Raw genomic sequence first — 24,100 nt, 5'->3', positions numbered from 1 at the left:
AACTGATCGAGGCCTTTGTCTTGCCTGTTGCTGTATTGTATGCAGATTTTTTTTTTTTGGTAAGCAGTTTAGCTCTTGTATGGCTGCTTGAGTAGCTGTCTTTCCTTCTGTTATAGGAGGAATAACCAGCAGCTGGTAATTTCTAAGTTTATATGCAATATGGGAATGTAATTCAAATTGTAATTACTTAAGTAAAAATTGACAGGTGGTGCATATACCTTTTTCTAAGTCTTCCCTTGACAGATGGTTAATGTGTAGGAAGAGTGTGGTAGGCACGCCTAGTGACTGAAAATTTTTCTCTCAGTATTGCATTAACTACAAAAAGGGTTGTTGCTGAAATGGTCACAACAGGAACAAAACTGAAAATGCACTGTTGAGCTTAGGCAGTGAATGTGTCTTTTCTGTATTTTAGTGTGGGTTTTACTCTTCAGTGGGGTACTATGAAGTAAAGAGTTCAAGAATCTTCCCTGAAGGAGATGTGTGGCCTTGTTAGTGCAATTGAATTGAAGCTATCCAGAATTTGTTTGAAGAATAAGCTGACTTGAGACCCTGGGAAGGTGTTTCTACAGTCCTCAGACACCTTTGTGCTCCTTCAGGAGTGAAGTCCATTTTGGGTTTGACCTCAAAAGACTGAGGGGTTTTATTGCTGTCAAATACAGTTGATTCAAAACTGGTGATGGATGCAGAAGAGGTATGAACTGGGGTTTACCCAACTGATACAGAAATTACACCCTAGACCACAAAACCTCTCTCTGCTGGCCCTGTTAACTACCTGGTAACTGAGTCAGTGTAGACAATGGTCTGAAAAGGTCTAGACAGCCACATGGCACTGAAATGACTGGTTTGGGCTGAAGCTGGTGTCTTGTGTTTTACAGCCAGGTCTTGGACATGAAGCTTGGACATGTTAATCAAGGGATGATTTAATTCTAGCAAAGAGTCTATTTCTCTAATTTTACCATTGTGACTTAGCAGAAGATACTAGTCTGCCTTAAATTTGGCATTTGGGAGTTACTGCTGCATTACTTAGACCTAAAGTGTTTCATTTGAAGCTGAGCATGGCAGTGTGCTGTGTGAATGAGGTTTTTAAAACCAGTCTATAGAGAGGGGCCTGTGTGCCCTGAGCTTGGTAATGTTGCTTGGGCAATTGATTGATAAAAGTGGTAATATATTACTTGGGTCTATCAGATATTTCGGGGTCAGGAAATGAGGATAGGCTACCAGTTTTACTTAGCAAGCAATCCTGATGACTTTTGAGCTGTATTAGTTAGAACTATTTCAGAATGCTATAGATAAGTCATGAAGAGCAGCTACCATATTTAGAGGCTTCTACAAGTCTTATTTTGCCTTGAACTTTTGCTACAACTATAATCATATTCTCTTTTATTACAGGCTGATCAACTGACAGAAGAGCAGATTGCAGGTGAGGCTTTTGTGCTGTGCTGCTACTCCTACTTGACCTGGCACATCTCTTAATCCAGTGACAGTCTTGTGTTACACGAGATACTTTGCTTTCTTAGATACTAAAGTAATATGGTGGAATGTTTTGATATGTTACCTAAGTTTTAAAGGTTCATCTACTGTGAAAGCACCATGGACACAATGAATGTGAAGTGTAGTTAAAACAATCCTCACATCTTTACTGGGTGATAGACCTGTGACTCTCATGTTTGTCTCATGACTACAGAATTGTCCCAAGTGCAAACTGAAAGGGGGTGGGCAGGGGGAGAATGACAGGTCTCTGGTGAAGGCTTGGAATCTGCAGTACTTTTGTAACAGAAGGCAAAAATAATGTACTGTGCTGTCTCCTGTCAGCAGAGATGTTTCAGAGTGGCTCTTGTTGATGACAGCAGAGATTGGCTTCAAGATGACAACTCTTAATATTCCATATTTGGAACTGCATTTTGTGCTTGGACACAAGTGTTGTGTGTGTGCTGTTCTGATGGTCTGGCACTTGCTCTGAAATGCTTAAATATGCATCTCTTAGTATTGGCCCCCTAACTGTGGGTTATGTGCACTTAAAACTGCTTATTAATGGCAAAAACTTTGCGTTATCGTGTCTGCTACTCGTGCAGGCTGCACAAACTTGGGTGTTTCTTATTGTTCTCTGTAGACTTATTTGAACTTCAGTAATTGATGTGACTTAAAGCTGGTCATGCAGAATTCAGCTTTGCCAAAGACATTAAAGAAGGGTTTTGATCTGACAAGTGTATAGTGTTAATACTAGAAAGTCTTAGTGTGCATAACTGTCATGTGAATTTATTCTTGAGGATGTTAGGGTTCTGCTAATCTAATAGTGCCAGGTCAAGCATACAAATAACATCCTCTAAGAGATACTGCTGTTTAATGGTGGTGTATCTCTTAAAGACACTGTATTAAACAGAAGTGTCATTATGAGCTGGTTTGTTTTTGCCATAATTGCCAAATCTGAAGTGTAAGAACATTCTTCTGTAGCTTTTACACTTTAGAAGCTTGCTTTTACTCAAAGGAGACTAATTATGGTTTTGTGGAAAATCCTTGTATTTACTTGTTGCCATGGTACTGTCTTGTGAGTAAGCACAAGCCAAATTTAGTTCAACTTAAGATTTTTTTTTTTTTTTCTGGAACTGGCCTACATATCTTAAAAGTTTTGTGATCAGTTTAGTTGGAGCAGGATTTATCAATTGTCACTGCTGTCTTTTCAGTAATGCATCATTGTTCCAGTTCTTAACTGTAGAAGCTTTATTAGTTGATGTAACTAATTATGGAATATAAACAGGAAGCTTGTTACCTTGGGATTAGTGCAAATTTTAGCTATTCATTTATGATGATATAATTCTGGGAACAAAAAGCGAGTATTGATAAGCCTGTCATGCTGGAACAGAGGTTTTCATCTGCATGGAAGGAATAAAAGTACATCTTTAGTGTTAGTGTTCAGGGTGAAATGTCCTACCACTTTCAGTTCAGTTACTGGTATTTCATTAAGCAAATGTGTTTGCAAGTAAACCATAAACAATGAACCTCAGAGGTGAAGACATGAGCCCACTGGTGGTCTGTTAGGGAACCGTCCCCAGTACTGCTTAGGAAGGGCTGCAGCTGACTGAGCAGTCCACTTAGTTTTGCTGCTGAAGGCCAGCGTCTTCCCATGAAGACTTCCAGGTTAAATCTGTGTGTTCTGCATACTGTGGCTTGGAAAACATGAGCCACTGCCACTGTAACTGAGCTTCTCTGAAAATACCTAGCTTTTAATTTAAAGGTGAACTTAGTAAATGGTACACTGCAAGGTAGTGACAACTTTACCTTTCCTAAATAAAAGGCCAGAATACTTAATGCAACCACTTCTCCTGGGCTTAAAAATCTTCCACCTGTGCTGCAAAGCACCAGAATAGAGTTGTTAAAGATTCAAGATGTTATTTTCCAGGGAACTCATTAATCATGTAGGACTGAAACTCCTCATCAGTGTAAGAAGAGGTGAAGCTTCCCAGAGTTTGTTCATACAAAAGACTGAATTTTGAAAGCTGAGTAGGTACAGAAGGTGAATACTGGCTGCAGTTAACATTCAGTAAGAATTGAAGTTGCTAAGTCCAGTGGCCATCCCTTTGGTTAAGCGTTGTACTAAACAGGTACGTAGGTCAGGACCACTTCATGTGGGTGGTTGGGTGGGGGAGCAACCTGAAGATACCTTTGTCCCAAAGCCAACTGGTGTGCTGAGCTGTCCCTCCTCCCATTAGACCTCAGGGTTCTAACTGGGCTCTGAACAAGGAGACCTATGTATGATGTTTGTTATATCTTGTTCTTTTACTGTGCTGTGCTTCTCTGTTGGGGATCTGACCACAACAGTGATTTTAAATTGATGCCATGGTAGAAATAGACATGTTTAAGTGTTGAGCTCCTGGTAGCTGTGAGGAGAACAATTGACATGCTCCTGTAAAAGTTCCAGACATAGCTTGCTAAACTGTGCAAGAGTGGGAATGGTAGTCCTGGTTCACTGAACATATTAGGTCACTGAAGGCTGCTACTTCATCTGGAAAGGTGATGTGGTGCAGAGATGCCTCCAAAGCTATGGTGAAAAAGAACATTTTGAGCTAGGGTGGTGGTGGTGTTAACATTCTGTTGGATTAGCCTTTCTTTCATGGGACCTGGAAGTAGTATCTCTTTTGATGCAGGACACTTTTCAGAGGGAGGAGACCTTGTAGCCTTACGAGAGAGTTTTCATTTGCAATTTGGTATGGAGAAGTGGAATAGAGAGGATTTGCTTCACATGCTACTTGGAGTCATAAAGTGTATGAGGTCTGTTTTGTAAACTTATGTTGCAGGAAAGCAGAATTGAATTACTCACTAAACTTTAGTCATAACTGCCTTCACTAGCCAGGGCTGCAAATCTTAAAAAGCTGTGCTACATTCTTCTTGTTCTCATCTGAACTGTATCTGTGTAGGTTGTTAATCCTTTGTTCTTATTACTGGAGGTGGTTCCCAGAAGTGGTTAAAGAGTTATTTTAATTGTATTCCTAACTTGATTCAGCATTTCAAATGGGAATATGCTGCTAATCTTTGACTTGCTTTATTTTCTTTATGGTTATGCTTACGATTTGTAGCTGGTTGCTTCTTAACCTACAGCATCTTTGAGTAAAAGAAGGGTAGAATTGTCCTTTGAGTGGTTCCTTTCAAGTGTTCAGAACCATACCACTGAAAAGCCTATTTTTGTAGAAAGAAAACTTTTAAATTTTGTGTAAAAAAAAAAAAAAAAAAAAAAATTAAGTATTACTTCTTCTAAGCTAGGTTACTGCAATGCTGAGAATTCTGCTACATTAGCAGAATGTTAGGTTAGTGATGGTTGACCTTCATGTGAAGGACAAAGTGGTTAACAGCTAAACATTTTGAATAACACTTGAGCACTTGACTCTTCAACTTTCCCCTTTTGAAGTCCTTCCATGTTTGACTATGAACTTCTGTACTAGCCTCGACCTGAAAGCCTTTCCTTCCCTGGTGTAAAACATAAACCTGTTTGTTGCCTCTGAGATAACTGAAACTAGTCCCAAAGACTGTTTGGGGCTGACTATAGGTACAGGTGCTTGGTGATTATACAATACTGACTTCAGACAGTTTTGTTTGGTCCTGTAGTAGCCTTGCTCCAATTCTTATGGGCTAAACAGTGGGAGTTGGCTTTTGGAACACTTCAAACTGCTAGATGTAGAAGAGTAGGGCTTTTTTCCTGAGATTCGATTGTGACTCTGGTATTGTAGCTGCATTCATGAACTATAAAACCCCTATTTTTGTAGTTTCATTTTTAACACTTGGCAGCTTGTACTTACCTCAGGGGTTTCAGAGTATGAAGTGGATGAAGTAAGACTTCATGCAGGTCATGTGAAAACACAGTTTTTACTGTGACTAATTCTGGTCTGGGAAACCCACCATCTGGAATGCTGGCTGCTTGGAAATGTTGAAAAAAAAAATAATACTTGGAAGTATTTCTGATGGAGTACCCTTGAGCTGATGAGTTGTCCAAAGGTGTGATCTTAGGTGCTTTGGAAGCTGTAAAAGGATCTGAACTCTAGAAGTTAAGATTTTCATGTTTAACTGTCGTGTGTATGAGCTTCTACAGCCCAGTGAGCTCGTTTAAGGTCTGTGGCCAAAGACAAACAGATGGCATGGATTAAAACCAGCTCCATTTTTGGACTGGACAATTAAACATGTTATGCTTGTATTAATATTCCTGGCTACAATACAGCCATTGTAGGGGGTTAAGAGGTAATGTTGAAGCACAGCTAAAGCAGTCTTAGAACTAGTCAGAAACACTTCTGTGAGTGCTGTTTCAGGATGCAGCAGGGCCAAAGCAATTTTCTAAGCAGCTTTTCAGAAGTGAAGACTCCAGTGACTTTCCTCCTTGAACAACTGTGGTAGCATTGCATCGTTCAGACATCTGTGTCTAGCAGAAGTGGGTTATAATGAGAAACTTGGTTTTAGTTTGGTCTGACCATATCTTTTTCCATTGGCTCCTCAATTAGTAATAAAGGTGGTGTTAAGCTATAGCATTTACATTTTAAGTACCAATTTCCAGTTTTCTCATTTAATTCCATGCTGTTTTCTGTTGAGATACAGTTCCTACCAAGAATGTGGACCATTCTAGTTCCAGATAGCTATTTCAATTCTGTGTTAGGAATCCTTTTCAAGATAGATAGTAACAAACATCTGAGTACTTCTGAAATGGATGACCTTCCATCTTAGTTTAGGTAAAATGTGGTTGATAGATAGGTAGACTGGTGGGTAGTTTTTCAGATGTTGGTGCTTTGATATTGGCATTACAGTTATACTGGCTGAGCAGTATACCAGAATTTTCTTACAAGAATGAAATCAAGTAACTTAGAACAATAGACAGCACTGATTTAAGTTAACCTTTCAAAGCTGAAGGGATTAACTTTTTTGTTGTTGTACAGAATTCAAAGAAGCTTTTTCACTATTTGACAAGGATGGGGATGGTACTATAACTACAAAGGAGTTGGGGACAGTGATGAGATCGCTTGGTCAAAACCCCACAGAAGCAGAGCTACAGGATATGATCAATGAAGTAGACGCTGATGGTAAGACTTTACTAATAAGTAATTTAATAAAGTGCATGAAATACATTTTTCTAACAAAGTGATTGTCTTTCAGGCAATGGCACAATTGACTTTCCAGAGTTTCTGACAATGATGGCAAGAAAAATGAAAGATACAGATAGTGAAGAAGAAATTAGAGAAGCGTTCCGTGTCTTTGACAAGGTACTATAATGTTTACCTTAAATATTCCTTTTGAGAAAACTGTCTGACTTCTAATGTCCTTCCTCATGAAGCTGAGGGGTATTTGCAGTCCTGTTATCTGGGACCTCTAGATTGGCCAGTCACCCTAAAGTTCAGCCTACTGTGGTACCGTAGGTGAAAGTCAAATGAGGTGTCAGGATAGTAGCAGGTGACACCGTTTAAGGTACTGCTTGTTATGATACTAAAATACTTGTACATAACTGGCAGGGAAATTGTTGTTAGTACCTGAAATAATGTTTTAAATCTCTCATGTAGTCTTTGCTAAGTGAATTGCTAAAAGAGTCTAAAGTTACTTGATTTACTTAAGATGCACCTTTGAGCCGAAAACATACGATGTGAAGTACCTTGGGTGTTGGAGAGGAAAGTCAGTTGAGTTAGTATGCACTAGTACTTCAGTATTTGGTGTCCCAGCTAGCATGGGATATGTAAAAGTAGTCTCTGAAGGCCTTGTGGCTTTGTGCTGGAATCCTGTTAAATAGGCAAATCAGATAAGTAGCTTGTTTTAAGAACCACTTGAACCACAGTCACATAATTTAATAGACATCCATCACCTAAGATGGTTGTAAAAGGTGCTGATTGCATTGTCAGTGGTATAAAAATGTCTCTGAATAGGACAGCCAAAGTAGACTATATTGGATAAGTTGATCTTAAAATGACTTTTTAAGACTAAGAGATTGGACAATGTTGAAGATACATTTGCAGCTCTCATTTGCCTTGTGCAAATGCTAGTGGTTAAAGCTGTGTTAAGTTCTTGAAGTTCAGTTTGCTTTGCAATGTTCTTAAGTTATAGTTAAGTCACTAGGCCTTAGGCAAGTCTATTCCAGTGTTCCTTTTATCCCTCCCAGGATGGCAATGGTTACATTAGTGCTGCAGAACTCCGTCACGTGATGACAAATCTTGGGGAGAAGCTAACAGATGAAGAAGTTGATGAAATGATTAGGGAAGCAGACATTGATGGTGATGGTCAAGTAAACTATGAAGGTAAGGAGTCGTTAACTGATTCTTTTTGTGTAGCACTTCTCATGCTGGTGCTTGTGTGGTTGCTTACAGCCACACCAAGTTTAAGTAGGGTAGTGTTCAGACAAGTTCATCTGAACACGTAGTGTTCCTTTAACTAATGTTCAATTAATATGTACATTGTGTACCTCTCAGTGGGTTCAAGTTTGAGTGTTATTGCTGCCTTTGTGCCAAAGGCAGAAAAAGACTATTCAGCTGTGCAGTATAAGAATTAACTTCCTAAATCTAATGATGTCTAATGACCATTAGAATAAGCAAGTTGTAGATGTTCACATACTGTTCTGTTCACTAACGAATGTTGATCTGACTGTAGGAATTCGCTCATTTGTCATAAATGCTTTTAAAATTGCTTATTAATCAAAGGGGGAAAGCCTCTCAAATATGCAGAAATTTCAAGACCTTTAGAAGACCTCTTCAATATATTTCATGCAAATCAGCTGTAACTTATTTCTTTTTCCTCCTTTCTTTCTGGCATCGAAACTTAAATGAAGTAATGCAAGCAGGAGTTCATTTTCAGACAGGTGTTTGCAGCTCAGACATGCTAAGCTTGTTTTCATTTTAACTTTCCAAATGTGCTGTAGGAAGTAGTGAGGGTATTTTCAGATAATACCTGTACTGTTTCTGAGGTGTAGGTGTGCTTTTCCTTTAAGGCCTCTATGGTTGTGGCCTAAGGACGAGCACTCGTGTGAGTGAAGAGTTATTTTTATGTACAAGGCTGCTGTTTCATCACTGTGCTTATGGGTAGACTGTTCAGAGACTGGCACTAGAGAGGATCATCATCTCTCTTGTTTCCAGTTGCTCTTCTGAAACTTGAGCAGCCAATTAACTCCTTTTAGGTTCCAAGTCTCTTTTCATTATTGTGTCTGAAACTGTGTTCCAGCACAGTAAATGAATCCTATTTTGTGGGTTCTGATTTACTATGTGCCATGAATAAGCATTAAAGCAGTTGCTTAAAGACAGGCAAAATAGCATGACTTGGGCTGTTCTGCTTTGGAAAACAAGAAATTCAGCACTGCATATACCTACTTAACTGATTGTCACTTCAGTGTGATTTCTACTCTTAGTCATTCTTGGGTATCTTGTCCCTATCTGTAAGTCAGTGGACATGAGTAATGCTTTGTTTTGGAAGTAAGGTTGTTCCCTAGTTAACTGAGGGACCAGCTTTACTAAAAAATTAGAGACCTTTTGCCTATTAAAAATAGAAGGGGTTTAGGTGTGATTGGTGAAAAAGGGGACTGTCTTGAAGATGCTTTTATTTGACTATAAGTGAGAACATAGTTTTCAAACAATGTTCAGCACCAGTATGGTCACTTTTCAGATCTTGCAATTCAGTTTTTTTCTCTGAATAACTCATACAACTCTTTCCTTTTACAGAGTTTGTACAAATGATGACAGCGAAGTGAAGACGTTGTACAGAATGTGTTAAATTTCTTGTACAAAATTGTTTATTTGCCTTTTCTCTGTTTGTAACTTATCTGTAAAAGGTTTTTCCCTTACTGTCAAAAGAATATGCATGTATAGTAATTAGAAGGCCATTCCTCCATGTTTTTCTCCTTTATCTTACTGTCATTGTTCTGATTTTTGGAAAATTGATCTAAGTAACAAATGTTGCATGTGGCTTACTCTGGATATTTAAGCCCTTCTGCACATCTAAAGTTAGATGGAGTTAATTGAGGGAACATCTGGATTGTCTATTAAAGTAGCTTTCTTTAGGAGACTTAGGTATGACTAGTGTGACAAGTTACATTAAGTAAGCTAGGCTTTACCATGCATTAGCAATTCCTTAGTTAAAGCAACACGTTGGCTCTCCTTCTCTAGTACACAAGAGTTTATTCCCCTTTCTGTGATGGAGGAGGACTCTTGCAGTAAAATGAGGTTAATAGTGTCTGTCGTGTGGCTAATGCACTGTAAAAGTCATTCTCCTAGCTTACTTCACAGTAACTTGTTTGTGGCCATACCTGTAACATGTTGTTGAAATGTGGAGTCTTAACGTTGTGGACGATTGACAGTCAACAATATGAAACTTAAGTTGCACTAATGCAAAACGGGTGATTTATCCAGGTACTCGTACACAAGTTTTTTTTGTACTGCTGGTCCTGTACCAGAAAACATTTTCTCCTCTTGTTACTATGCTTTTTAAACTTTGTTTAGCCACTTATTTTAAAAAAAATCTGCTTATGGCACGATTTGCCTCAAATCCATTCCAAGTTGTATATTTGTTTTCCAATAAAAAATTACAATTTACCCATACTGTTTCAATGTATCCTTGAATTATTTACAGGAATTGTTCAATGCAGTTGCTGCTCTGTGTTTCAGTATGTAGCAGTTCGGTTTGCTTATGCAATGGATTGGCTGTCTTAAAATAGCTTGGAAGGTGAAAATCTAGTCCTTAAACTCTGGCCCTTAATAGTATTGTTGACTTGAAGAAGCTTTCTTACTAGTAGTTTAAAATGTATTTTACAGTCTTGTGTGGAGCTTGGTGCTTCAATAAACTTACCGTAGTGACTGGCTATGCCCACTATCTGTAGACATTGTGAACTGGATGTTGACCTAGTTCAATAGTTGACCTAAAATTAAAATTCCTTGTTCAGACAACTAAACCTGTTTGCTTTCTTTTAATTATTTTGGAGTTTATTCCCTGTCAGCTGCTACATCGGGGTAACTTAGTCTCACACTTGGGCATTTCTGAAACTGCCATATCTGAGTTCCCATTCAGGATGCAGCCAGCTCAAAGTACAGAAGAAAAACATTCTCTTACTCATTTGTTAATGAGCATAATTGTGCTTCTTGCACTAGTTTCTTGTAAAGGTTTAAATTTTTTTTAAAGCAGAAAACAAACCTGGTTTTGACCAAGGACAGATCCAAGAACTCAATGCCAGAGGCTGCTCGTGCCTACTGCCTCTCTACTCTCCTGGCAAGAACTGACTTGACCTTACATATGCTATATGGTTATCTTGTTTGGGGATTCTGGTGACCTTTAAACAAAGCATTTGGCCCTTGCATCTGGTTACCCTCACTGGTCCCAGCAGAGCAGTTACCTAATGTTTTAAAACTGTTTCAGTCATCTTTGATGTATTTATGATTGCAGTGAACATGTAAAGTTAGGACAGCTGTTCAATCTGAATTCAGGAACACTTAATCAAATGTTTATGGTCACTGATCTTAAAGCTCTGCTCTCTAAGGGCTATGAACTGGCTTTTCAAAGAGGTTTGTCAAAAGTATTTAGGTTGCCAGCATCAGAATTCCTTAGAACTGTTGTTCGTGCTCTGGCAATCTGATTCAGGAAGCTTATGCAGTCTAAATTTTCTAGCAGTTAGGGTTTGCCTTCTACAGAATAAGTGACTGAACCAACACTCCCCACCCAGTCTTCAGCTTATGGTCTAGGAGTCTGGGGACAAGACACAGGTGTTTAAGCTGGCACAGGTCAAGGAGAATTTGACAGAACCATCAGAACAACCACTTGAGATTCTGAGTTGCCGGAGTATTGGAAGTCTCATTTTTAAAGGTGAGTAATGCAAACAGGGATCTGACAAGAATTTGATATTGCCAGTCTGGTGTCTTGACTCTGAGAGTAGACTGAGGATCACAGTTCAACCTGTGCAAGGCTTCTACAGCTCCACATGCCTGTGGAAGCATCTACAGTAAAAAGGAGAGGGCCCTCTCCATTATGAAAGACTATCGTGGCCAAGTTATTTGCCTTTCCTAAAAGGAGTGGGTGAAGAGTAAGTGAAAAGGCCACCTTTATTTATGGCCACTTTAGCTGCTCCCTGCTTGGAGTGTTTTAGTCACAGGAATCAAAGCTGCTGGTTCTGTTCAGTTTGTTGTCTGTGTTGCTGTTATGTAAATGAAATGCCTGATTTCTAGGTCTGTATTGAAGCCTTGTAGCCCTGTTGACATAATTTTTAAGCTGCAGAATGGGAGTGGTAGATTTCAGTACTGGCTGCTAATGGAAGGATGTCTTCTCAGGTACAGTGGGCCAAGTGTGATGGAAGCCAGTGGCATTGGCCATGAACCTTTTGGCTGAGGTGCACTTCTGTGTCCTTTTGGGATTGTGGAACAGTAATCCTTAGCTCACTCTAGGCAGATTTCTGGATATATGTGTAGGAATACTGAAGTTCCAAGTTCAGCTTCCATTAGTTATACAAGACAATCCTTCATCCTGTCTGATAAATATGGTGGGAGGTTCTTATGTTCTGTATACTAGCAAAAAACCCCATCTTCGGCATGACACTGCAGTAAAATGGCTGTTGGTGTTTTATTCTAAACGGGGCAGTGAGGTGGGAGTTCTTAGGCCTAAAGACTAATGTTCCCTTAATGTGTAAGCTTAGGGGGATATCCTGTTGATCCCTGATGGGAGGGAATGAAGACAGAATAATCTCGGTAGCATCCACTGGCAGGACAAGGGGCAATGGGCACAAATTTGAATACCAAATTTTGTCTGAACAGGAGAAAAGACTTTTACAGTGAGAGTGATAAAACTTAGGTTGTGGAGTCTGTGTAGATTTAAAACTTAGCTGATGAGGTGCTGGGCAAATGGCTCCAGCAGATTCTGCATTGAGCAGAGGGTTGTACTGGGTAATCTGAGAATCATTTATCTTGGCACACACAGCTTTTGAGAAGTGAAAGTGCCCCTGCTAGCTTCCTAGGCTTACCATGATCTAACCCTACTTCCATATGGTGGTCTTCCCCAGCAGGGGAAGATGCACAATTGCTTGCTACAGCCTGATAAGCTTCAGAGTATGTCACTTAACTCATCCTAGTAGTGCTAGGAGTCACAGACAGAACTAAGGCACGATACCTCAAGGTTGCAAACTGTCCTGAAAAAAAATACTTCCCTAGTCTCTTGTGACTGTGGAGTTTTGAAGTGGTAAATGTGTGTCTGGATGAGGAATAGTAGCTGACAAGTTTGCATCCTGTTAAGATAACTGCCAGTAACTTAATGATAGCTAATGGCTAAAGGAGAAGGTAAGTGAGGATTAAGGGCCTGCTAATAAGATCAGTCTTATTATTTGAGTGATACTATAGCTCAGAAGGCAGATGAGCATGTAATGCAGGAGTGCAGCTGGTGGACCTGCTACAGGCAGTGCACAGGGGGTATTTATTTAGTCTTTTGGCCATTGGTGTCCTAAGACTTGGCTCTCAGGAGTGAGGCAGCTGTGTTTGTTGTATCACACTGGCCCACTCAGAAATTGTTTGCTAACAACCTGGACGCAATGAGAAGCAAAATTACTGCTTGCTTGTATTTATGTTCATCACCTCCATGACTATACCATGTTTATTGGACAGTGACTCAGTCCACCTAAAAGAAAAGCTGTGTTAAACTGGTTTACTAAGTAAGTGAAGGGAGTTCCATAATTCAGGATTAACCTCATTGCTCACCATTTCCAGTGAGGGTAGGTGGGAAATAGTAGACACTTTAAAATTTCTCCTTGAAATACTGTGTTTAAAAATGGCATTTGTTGAAGTCTTTATGCTCTAATGGACAGTTAAGGAAGTTTGTCAGTCTGTCAAATGACAGACTTAGTTAAAAATGGTCAGCTCAGCAAAACTACTGTAAAAATGACTCTTGAAAAGTAATTTTTTTTTTTACCAAGTGGGAACAGTAGGTATTTGAGATGACAGTGAAGATGAATATGCTGGGGTGTGCAGTCTGAGTACAAAGAAAAAATGTTCAGCTAAAAGGGGCAGTTCCAAAAAAACTTGGGTACTGCATATTAAACCTGAGCTTTAACAGAACCTTAAAGAGATTGAATCACCTTTAGGTTTGTTAAAGTAAGTGTATATCATATCATAGCATCTCCCTAGCTATCTCTTTTCTACTTACACCTATATCATCAGTACAGATTTGTGATTGGAATGAGAATAACCATCTGCACCAGTTTCTGGTTTTGAAAAATGTTCCTACAAGAATAGTCACAGCCTGTCAGGTTATCTGTTTACTCTGAGGGCCTTAATTTTCCTGTATCCCATAAGGGTGAGTCTGATGTCATAGTGTCATCTTCAGATGATGTAGATGGCAGTTTGTATTTGAAGTCGATGACGCCCTTTAGCTACTCCATATTAAAAATAATTCCTGTGGTTTTTTCAATATGAACTGTGGAGAAGAGGACATTTATTTTGCTGTCCTAAACTTGAGATTCCCGAGATACTGTTCAAGAAATTGTGCAAAGATCAACTGGGATACCTTCAGATGTAGAAGATTGGGTAAAGATGACTTTAATGGCAGTAGCCTAAAGATCAGGCGTATTCCTTGCAAAATTCTGATTGGATGATGTGACACAACTCTTGATAACATTATCAATAAGTTTCAGCAGGCTATTGAAGAATGGGTCTGCTTTTCTCTGCGTGCTGTGTGTATGTAAAGTAGCAGATAGTTCCTGCTCTTAGATCCTTCCATACAAATGGGATGTCATGCAGTGTTATATAGTGACTGCACACTGATAATTGGCTTTTTTTAGGAGGAGCTGAACTGGAAATAAGAGTGAAAGAAGGGGACAAGAGTGAAAGAACGAGTAAAATTAGGAGGATAGCATGGGAGGAAGAGAAAATAGGTTTGGTGCAAGACAAAGTCCACTGCTATTTTCTTAACAATAGCAACACCCTAGGGCTAGAACCCCTGCCTTACCCCTGCAGGGTGTTCTCAAACGGCAAGGGTGGTAGCTGGGTTTGTTGTTACACTTCTAGTAGCCCCCATAGCTGGAACAGAGTATTTAGGTTGTTCCAATTGCATAATTGTCATCTTGCAGATCAGACCTTTGGGTAGGCATGTGCTTGCTCAGGAGTTAAACTTCCCTATTAGTAAAACAGTACTTTTATCAGTAGGAATTGACACCTTGATCAGCAAACAGTATCAGTTCTCCATTCAGACCTCTCCCTTAGTCATTTAGGTATCACCAGCTTGTGGTGCTGGCTGGTTCCTTCTGTGACAAGGCAGCTCACAGAGGTCAGACAGGTATTCCCCTTCCTTCCAGGTCTGACAAGCTCTAAATTTGGATTAGTCACTGATTGTATTGTCAAAGCAGCACATCCCTGGTCCTGTTGTACCTTCTTAAAAGGCACATGCTTTTTGGCAGCCAGAAAAATGCCCTTAAGAGAAAGAATTTCTGCTACCTTTTTATGTCTCCGGGATTATAGCAAAGTGTTCTGTTTCTGGGATGAGAGCTAATTTTTTTTTTTAACTAAGAGGTTTTTTCCACACTACTAAAAGACAAAGAGGGAAGAAAAGAGATTCAGTGCTCTCCCCTCCTCCCAGTCTGTCACAAACTGTGAAAATCAGATTTGCGACCCCAGGAAGACCTAGGGTGTTTCACAGTTTCCTCTGTTGCTAAGGTCTTTTGGCCTCTGACTACTATAATTCTTTTTTCTATTAAATACACTCTTTTTCTACTATTTACTAAACCTGAGGCCTTCAAAATACATTTGAAGCTCCCTGTGTGTGAAATGGAAATGCAGAGTCTTGTTGCAGCCAAATCAGTCACACAGACTGGAAAATTGTAAGTCAAGGTCTACTCTGAAGCTCTGTGGTCAGTGCAGTCTACAGTGATTCAAAAGGTCTTGAATATGCTTAAAAATAAAGCCAGCTGATGGATCAGGATGTGACAGTTTCCAATAATTTGGAATTGATTCACAGAGCAGTGTAATATGTGATTAGAATTTTTCCTTTTTTAAAAGATTGTAGAATTAAGACAGAACTGCACAATTGGTTTGCAATTTCAACCCTGAGAACGCTAGGCATTTTTCCATGGAATTAATATTGGCATTTATTTATAATACATATGTTGCACTTTAAAAGGCTGCCAAGATAAAAATTATTAGAGGATTGTCTTCTGTTGACTCTCTCTGTGGAAGCCATCCCCACCACACAGGTTAACAAGCCACTTTGCAGGATCATCTGAAAGCAAGAGTGAAAGAACACTTTCAGCAATTTTTGTTGTTTTAATGATTCATTATTCTACCAGTAGGACAAGTTTTCTTCATTTTTGAAATGGGCTGTGATGCCCAGGCTAATCATGCAGGGAAGTTATGCCTGTCTGCTAGCTTTTCCATTCTCTCCCACCCTCATGCTATAGCAGCATAACTGGATTGATGCTGTGGGGTTTCTGCTGGCAGTGGCTTCCCTAAAAGCCTTTAAAATCCTTTTGAGGTTCTTTATTGGGCTTTGGGAGGAATGCTACCAAATAATTTCCTTCTGGCAGCTTTTTCTTTCCCTTGAATTTGCCCACGTTCTGCCCTTCCCTAAAGCAGCATTAGCTAAGGAGACCCATTTCCACAAACCCTGAAAAAATCTTCATATGACCTGAAAAAGAAAAGCCGGAGGTCCCTCACAGGATGGTCCAAATTGCCGTGGTGTAGATTCACCATTTACCTGGCATAAATTACACTTGAGCATGGGTTTTATTGGCAAGGTTCTGATAAATTCCCTTTGGCTACTGAAGAGATTTATAAAATGTTTTTGCTGTTTTGCTCTTGTTAGAAAGTAATCTTCACTACAAAAGCAATGAAATTAGGGAACATTAGGGAATAGGGGGGAGGTTTCATATTCATGGCCCTTGCTTTCTTGGCTGCCTCTGTCTAAAGATAAGTCTGTGGGCTATGCTAGCAGTTAATGTAAAAAGCACTCATTTGCTCATGAAGCAGATTGGAAGTATCTACATCAATCCTGAGACCTTATTGCTCATCTGCATCTGAGAGAAAAGTACCTCCTTGCAATCTGTCTGTGAAGTGTAGGCAAGCAGCTATTGAGGGAATTTGCTGAACAGTCTTAAGCAAACTGGCAGTTCTCAGAGAACATCTGATGCAATTACATTTTATATCAGAAGCCTGGGGAAAATGCATCCAGTATTCAAATGTGTGTGTTTATTTCTTCACCCCCATCCAGCCACCTCTTCTGCACCCAGCCAGAGTAGGATGTTTTCACCAAAAATGCTGATAGTTATACCCATTCACTGTTGGGTTGGTAGGATGAAAGGAGTCATATAAATGGTATCCTCCGCTTGAGTTGCACCTTGTTTCCTCAAAGGGGAGAGGCAGACTCTATCTTGCCAATCATCCTCTTAGTCTTATTTTCTGTTCAAAATATTGAGCAGGTGTGTTTAATTGTTTGAGGAACTCCAGCAATTCTGACCTTTTCTGGTTCACAGCCATTCTTGTGGGATAAAAGTATCTCTGTTGGCAAGATGAAGTTAACTCCACTGCTCAAAAGTTGTCTATCCTTGTGAGCAGTGGGGTTTTTTTTGCTGTGAATCTCTGTGCCTGAGATAGCATAGGGAGCAGGAGACTGGTGTGAAAGGTATGCAGCAATGAAGCTCTTTACCTCTTGAACAAAGATTTTTACCTCTTCAGTGAAGCTTAGAAGGCTGTTCAGGGCACCTACAGAAGACCATTGATTACATCCTGTGTAAACCTGTTACCAGGCAGAAAATGGCCCCAGTTCAGATCCTTAATGTTGCTCATGATACATGTATATTCTAACTCACTCATCGGGGGAGGGCCCATCTCCTCTGCTGACTTGCAGCCTCCAAGCAGATCCTAGCCAGGAAATTCTTTTCCCAGCTTACTTGCTCTTTGGCACAGCATAGCAATCTCAGTAATGTGGGGATGAAAACAAAAGTGGCATATGAATTTTGAGCCATTCCATCAAGCTACCCTGCAGCAATGAGTCTGACAGTCTCAGCTCAATTGAAATTAACTTACCAAAGAGGTTTGGATATTTGCCTTTTATAGTTCTTTCATTTTTGCTTGAAGACTTACATATTTAATTTTTATCCTAAGGTGTTTATTTTCCCCCCAAGCATCCTCAACTATACAGAGCAGTTTTGTACAATTGTTTAATTATGAATAGTGCTTTAGAAAAGCATTGGAACTTCAGCTCTATGGGGAGCTGTGCTTAAGCAAGATCACAACCTTGAAAGATACCTCTGCAAATGATGGGACCTACTTGTGAACCAGTTTCTACCTTCAGTTCCACCATATTGTTCTTCTCTGTTGTGTGGAAGTCTGGGAAGAATCGGTAGCTTGAAGGTTCTGTCATCCTCCTGTCTGTGCTGACATTTTATTCCAGGATATTAACAGTACACCAGAACATTAAGTCCTCAGCTCTCTTCCAGCTCTCGGGTTCGCATGCAAGTAAGTAAATCAGATGAAAATTATGTATAGGGAACCTGATTTATGTATTTCAACACTGAAGCACACCTGTGACTCCCATTTATATGCTTCAACTGAAGGCCACTGGAGTTTCCTGGTAATTTCAGTGGTCTCTGGATCAAGCCCTCAGTCTTGACAATCTGTGTGGTAGGTCCTGGTTCAGCATATTCTTAAGGACATGTTTAATTCCATCCCCATTTAATAAAGCAATTAAGTGTGTGATTAACTTGAGTAAGAGGTTGAAGCCTCTGCTGAAAGTCAAGTATGATCTCTGCTGAACTGAGACTTAAACAGTAATTTACACTAGAGGCTATCCCCATCCAGCATCTGGTAAATAGGGCTTCTGCAGACACACAGCCCTGGCAGATATCGCTGTGGATACAGATCTTTTCAAAACAGAGCTATCTAAAATCCAACCATTTCCAAGAAAAACACTCTGGCTTGTTTGTGCCCTGTCATGTACACAGGCCCTTCCTTTTACAGTAAATACAGCTACATGAGGGCATTAATAATGAAAATCAGTTATTTTGAAGTAAAAACTGGTAGAAGCGATTAAAGAAATAGGAACAGTGACAACAGTGCCTCAGCTCACCATAATTGCTTCTTTTACAAAGTCTGGGTGGTTTGTTTTGTTCTGCAGTCCAGAAGCCCTCAAAAATTTACTTTATTCCAGTACGTACTATGCAAATAAATCTTTCTCCTAATAAAATATGCACGAACATCTGAAATGCAAAACATGTACATAAATTGCCATATGTTGGCTGAGGCATAAGAGCTCTATGTGTGACCTGAGCACACGAGAAGCAATTCAAATCAGCTTAGCACTAGCTGAGCTGGCAATCTAGAGGGCAATGAGTGCCTCATTTAAATAAACTTGCACTTGCCAGAGACTAGAGATACTGCTGCATGAGATCCAGTGAATCTCTCTGTGGTGGCCTAAGAAGTTGCCTCCCCCAGTTATGACAGTAGTACTGTCTTAGAGGTTGCCCCTTTCCACAGTAAAATTAGCAGAACTGCCCCACCTCAGTTGCTTTATTGCAGTCTCCTCCTTTCTTTAAACTGCAGGAGAAGTGAAACTTTAGCTAAACTAACAGACTTCACATTGAAGCTGTTAAGGCATTGACTGTGTTCTCTTGACTTCACCGTGAGCATGACAACCACAAATATGTTATAGTATTAACCCCTTACATTTTTGCATAAAGGTGTAATAAGCTCATCTGTTAATACCCTAATAATCAACAGCAATTTCATCTCAGCTGGTGGGGGATGTCCTGTTACCCTGACAGCCTAGGCCTGGGCCTTTCCTACTCTGTGGCACACCAGGGCATCAGTCTTTTAAGCTTGCAAAGAACTGTATTGCAGGAAAATAAAATGTCTTTTTAATGGCAATGAGATGGCTACTGGAAAAAAGGCAACACATCAACTCATGTTTACAGGATTTTGGCCAAAATGTCTTAAGGTGGCTAATAAAATACTTCAACTTTCTTTTTGTGATAATTCAATAGTGAAGGTTCTTTATGGGGGGCATAGTGAAAAGCAATATATGCCAACCATCCTCTAAAAAAAAAAGACAGGATAAACAGTGTTTTATTTCTTCCCATGTAAGGGTTTAAAAGAACTAAGAGTATCTGCCAGACTTACAAGGAGGTGTATTTTGGCGGTGTGGCTAAGACAAATTCAGACTGTAGATGAGCCAAAGCGTGAATATTTCTGCAGTTGAAAACAGGAGTGAGCGCATTGGATGCATATTATGTTTCTGTGGTAGAAAAAAATTATCTGTAAAAATGGTTTCTTGCTTAAATTACAATTCCATAAAATTTAAAATGCCTTCAGCCCTTTTAGTATTGAGGCCGATTCTAATTGCTTCAGTAGTAGCATGACTTCTCTGGCCTCTGTAATACAATTCATAATTTGCTTCAAGAGATCAAACTCAAGGCCACTGCAACTCCATTTTACTACTTCATTGAATATATTGTGTATGTTGTTCATTAAATTGTCAGCTGTCACTGCACAGGCAGGACCAACATGTGTAACTACCCATCTGTGGGTCCGGCACCCCACTGAATAGCCTTCTAGCCACACTACTCCCAGTAAATAAAAAAAAGGGGACCCCCCCCCCCCCCCCAGTTTGATCTATTCCCTCTGAAGAATGCTCAAGTTACCCTACTACTGGAGTATTACAGAAGGGGCAATCACTTCAGATGGAAGGACTCAGATTAAAAGCCGGCATTTTCAGTTTACCTGGCTCAACTGGCTAAATGGAAAATGCAAGTATTACTGCAGTCTCTTCTTCCAGCAGAACTAGAGGATGGGCCATGCTGAGCAGATGGAAAATGGCAGTCTCCAGTCGTTACTACATATCACAAAATGGACATCTGTCATGGCCAGAATTAGGCACCTAAGGGAACCTCTACATGATCTTCTGCAGGAAGACTTGGGCTTTCTCTGCTCACACCCCAAGCAGGTGCATGTTTCAGACTGAAGAAAAGCTGAGCAACTATGATAAGGGGTCATAAGCATGAGTTAAATACTCCCAGCTTCCCAACAGGATTACTAGATCACGTTTGGCACTCCACTAATGGGAACTACGCTCCTGGCTCTAAGTGGCTCATGTCCAGGAGACACGGTTCCGCAGAACCAGTGTGTGACATAGGTGGGATCGGTGCAAGAGACAGCCGAAATATTGCCTGACCGAAGCATCTTGCCTCCCATGCCCCAGCACACTGTAGACTGTAAATCCAATTCCCAGGTGCTTAATTCCCCTCATTCACTTCAGAGGGATGACAGGCACTTACCTCCATGTTGTGAATGGCAGCATTTCATTTTGCGTTTAGGTATGGCATTATTAGTGTTACAACATCCAAGATGGCACTAAATATCAATGTGTTATTCTGGAGCTTCCCTGAGGACCAGAATTTGACTTTTTAAAAATTCATATTTTGTTAGGAAACGTGTTCAGGGGTCTATTAATCTCTCTACAGCTGACACTCAAGGCCGTCTGTGCAGCAATTTGTTACAACGCCACTAAACCTGGCACTTTAATTATGGGATGCCTGTTCTTGCTTCTCTGTTGTGAAGTGAACATGAACTCATCACTTGTTTCTATTTTTGCCTGAAAATGATTCATAATGTAGAATGTACTGTACTACAAAAGGGATGGAAGAAAATAGTTCCATGATACATATTGGGAGACAGAAGCAATGGCTTGCTGCTGTGATTCACGCTTGTACTGCCCAGGTTTTCCAAAAATGGCTTTCTTCACAATTAGCCACAAAATCTGTAAACCATAAAAGGAAAACCATCAGTCTAACAGCAAGTGATTCTGGCTGGCTGCTGGAAATAAAGGAAGGTGATAATTCATAGAGCGGGTGAAATGTCAAAACTTACTGGGCATCTTCTCCTAATTACTTCATGATTAGGCAATCCAAACTGGCTGTCTTTGCTCTGAAGCTGAAAAGACCTACTGTGCTTCAAAAATCAATACAGTGTAGTGAGAACCACTCCCTGATAGTTATTAATGGTTTGTCTGTGGCATAAGAGCTCTGTATGCAGCCATTTGTTGAGGTTAGGGGCATGTAAGGGAAGGCTGAACTGCAGCCCTGCTCCCCTGGGCAGCTGAGGGGCTGCTGCCTACATACTCCCTGTGGAACAGACTTGGCAGAGAGAAGGCAGTGAGTAGGCTGAGCCCTGGCAGATTGCTCTTCTCCCAGCATAACCAAAATCAAAACCAACACTGCTTAGATCACTCAGCTGGATGTCAGCTGAAATATGAAAATGTGGGTGCTGCTTCCTTCAACAAGTCTGCATCTTTGGGACCTCCTCGAGCTTGGCATAACCAGGTACATCTCGAGGACAACACGCTTCTTCCAAGGCTTTTTATAAGATCTGAGGATCTGTAATCTCTGACTAGGAAAAGTTTACAGGAATGAGACAGAGGGAACTCCAGCTGTAGCCAAGCACCCCTCTTACAATTTATGAGCAGAATATTTATTAACACGTGCCTCCTGAGAGCCTTTGACGTGTACTCGGCGAAAATTTACATACGCAGCTGTAACTACAGAAGCAAGGGCAATTTATTAGAGCTACTAATTCATTTTTTAAAATTAGAATATTGCTTGTGTATGTTCTGCCCTGTGTCTGTCATACCTAACTTAGCCATGGTCTTGACTGTATTTCTCACAGTACACAGGGAGGCCCTTTTACCTTTTGTGACTGAATTTATTTGCTGAAAAACAATCTTAGGTTACCATTAGTTTCTAGATATCTGATGGAAATGAGAAAAAGAGTTGGTTCGTTTGTTTATCCTGCAAAACAAATTCTATGCCTTGTCATATTTATAGTTTTAGAAAGAATAGTATCCTTAAGAAAGGAAATAAATATCACTGCAGTTCCTCAGTGTTTATTTGAAAGTACAGCAAAGAATTGTATTAATACCAGTTATCATGGGACAGACTTTCTCATTTAAGTAAATGCTAACTTTTTATATGAAAATCCTTTAGGATCTCATTATCTACTCCATGCCGGGTAACCTATTGTGGTAGGAGAGCCATTCTGAGTAAACAGCAACTTCTTAAATGAGTTACAGATGCTGCTATTATAAAATAGTTTGCAACAAATTATCTGTAACACCTTTCAGCCTTGGAATTTCAGCCTGAATCTGGTGTGTTTTATGGATAGACTAGAGCTGCTTGGCTGCTGGTTTGGAGAACACCTTTACACTTTCTGTTTATTTTGCTGTGTAATTGTTTTGTGCCAGAAACTTCTCATGTGACCTCAAGCTAACAACTACTTATAAATGGCATCCCTGATGTTGTTTTTGATCATATACCCTAAGTAATCTCCTAAGCAACTGCTCCCCTTCTCAGTTTCATCCTCATCATAATGACACAAACTGATGCATTAGTGCTGTGCCACTATCTGTGGAGGCTAGCTTTTCAATTTCATAAATGCATAGCAACATCCTGGGAGTGGCTTAAAATACAGTCACGATCAGGAAAAGGATTTTGGGAAGCAATAGCTCCATGTTCTATATTAATTCTGATTTATAAACATAGCAGAATATACACAAGTCCAACTTTCCAGATTTTTTTTTATCCTGGTATTAACTGTCAGGAGAAAGCTCTATGATATTAACAGTCTCAGGTCTATTGCTAAATGTCAGCTTTTCCACATATTTTTTTTTGTCACTTCAACATTGCTGGCATTCTTTTAATTAAAAAAAACCCCAGTCTTTTAACAGTCATGATCCCAAGGATCTGTAACTGTCAGGATTAATGGCTCCTGGTTTTCTTTCCTGGGGGCCTGTCTGTGCCAGGAATTGCCTTTCCACTAGTCACCTTTGCTTAATTAATCATCCCCAAGTGAAATTTGCTAAGCTTATACATTAAGGGCCCAATCTTTTGTTAGCTGTTGTCCAAGGAAGTTGCAGCACTTTCTGGTTTAGCTCAGTGAGAAGGATCATGGGCCTCCAAAACCCAGTTTGGTTATGCTTTTCCTCTTCCCTCCTGCCCATCATGGAAAGCCTAAAAGACTCTGAAGCTGCTGTGTAGTTTCAGGACAGCCCTGCAGCTGCTGCTGAGGGTCAGGTCAGCACTGCCCCCACAGTGCTGGCTGCTGCCACCCAGCAGGCTACAGGCTCATCTCCCCCATTCAGCACGCTCTTCCCTTCTCTGTAGTTCAGTTACAACTGTCATACTTGTAAGGCTTGTGCCTCAAGCTCTCTAGTCCTTTTCTGCAAGGTTTTGAAGCTTGTTTTTCTGGTGATTGGTCACTGCAGTGTTTGTTTTACCACTTGAGTGGCATCCTGTCTTGTGGACTGTTTCTATGGCTGTCTTTCCTCAGTTCTCTGCTGCTTGCTTTCCCCAGCACACCAGAAACTTCTGCTTAGCAGGAAACCTTCTTACTCTTCCATATTCCAAAAGCAGAAGGTAACTTCTGTCCCCCTTGGCCTTGCCTGACCAATTTATCTTTTCTTTGATGAATGAGAAAACGTACATAATTTATGAACCATTCCCATGTGGCTTAACAACATCCAGCCAAAACAATTTCTTCCTTTCTCCCTCTGACCATGATATCTGAATCTGACAAATGTATATAGAAATGTCTCTGCAAGCATAGGAGAAACACGGCAAGCCTCACCACTTCACTGGGAGACTGCTGCATGCCTG

General features: G+C 40.2%; 1 protein-coding gene and 1 long non-coding RNA gene across 3 annotated transcripts in view; one reads left to right on the top strand and one right to left on the bottom strand.

Annotated features, from left to right (window-relative positions):
- The window catches only part of CALM2 (calmodulin 2), a 40,413-nt gene extending 30,023 nt beyond the window's left edge, over positions 1-10,390 (top strand). For both annotated transcript variants that reach the window (XM_027641554.1, XM_027641555.1), the window contains exons 2-6: positions 1,390-1,420; positions 6,411-6,554; positions 6,628-6,734; positions 7,619-7,754; positions 9,165-10,390. In XM_027641554.1, coding sequence (XP_027497355.1) covers positions 1,390-1,420; positions 6,411-6,554; positions 6,628-6,734; positions 7,619-7,754; positions 9,165-9,193 — 447 coding nt within the window. In that variant the 3' untranslated portion in view covers positions 9,194-10,390. The remainder of the gene's footprint in view (positions 1-1,389; positions 1,421-6,410; positions 6,555-6,627; positions 6,735-7,618; positions 7,755-9,164) is intronic.
- Positions 10,391-15,545: 5,155 nt separating this feature from the next.
- On the bottom strand, positions 15,546-20,372 carry LOC113946364. The gene is made up of 3 exons (XR_003527405.1): positions 20,175-20,372; positions 18,526-18,655; positions 15,546-15,681 (listed from the first exon to the last, which is right to left on the bottom strand). It is a non-coding gene; the product is annotated as an uncharacterized LOC113946364 (long non-coding RNA).
- Positions 20,373-24,100: the final 3,728 nt, after the last annotated feature.

Source organism: Corapipo altera, unplaced genomic scaffold (genome assembly GCF_003945725.1).
Source record: "Corapipo altera isolate COAL_440 unplaced genomic scaffold, ASM394572v1 48b, whole genome shotgun sequence".
Classification (NCBI taxonomy): Eukaryota; Metazoa; Chordata; class Aves; order Passeriformes; family Pipridae; genus Corapipo; species Corapipo altera.
The sequence above is the reverse complement of the archived record's forward strand: the minus strand, read 5'-3'. Positions and strand labels throughout refer to the sequence as shown.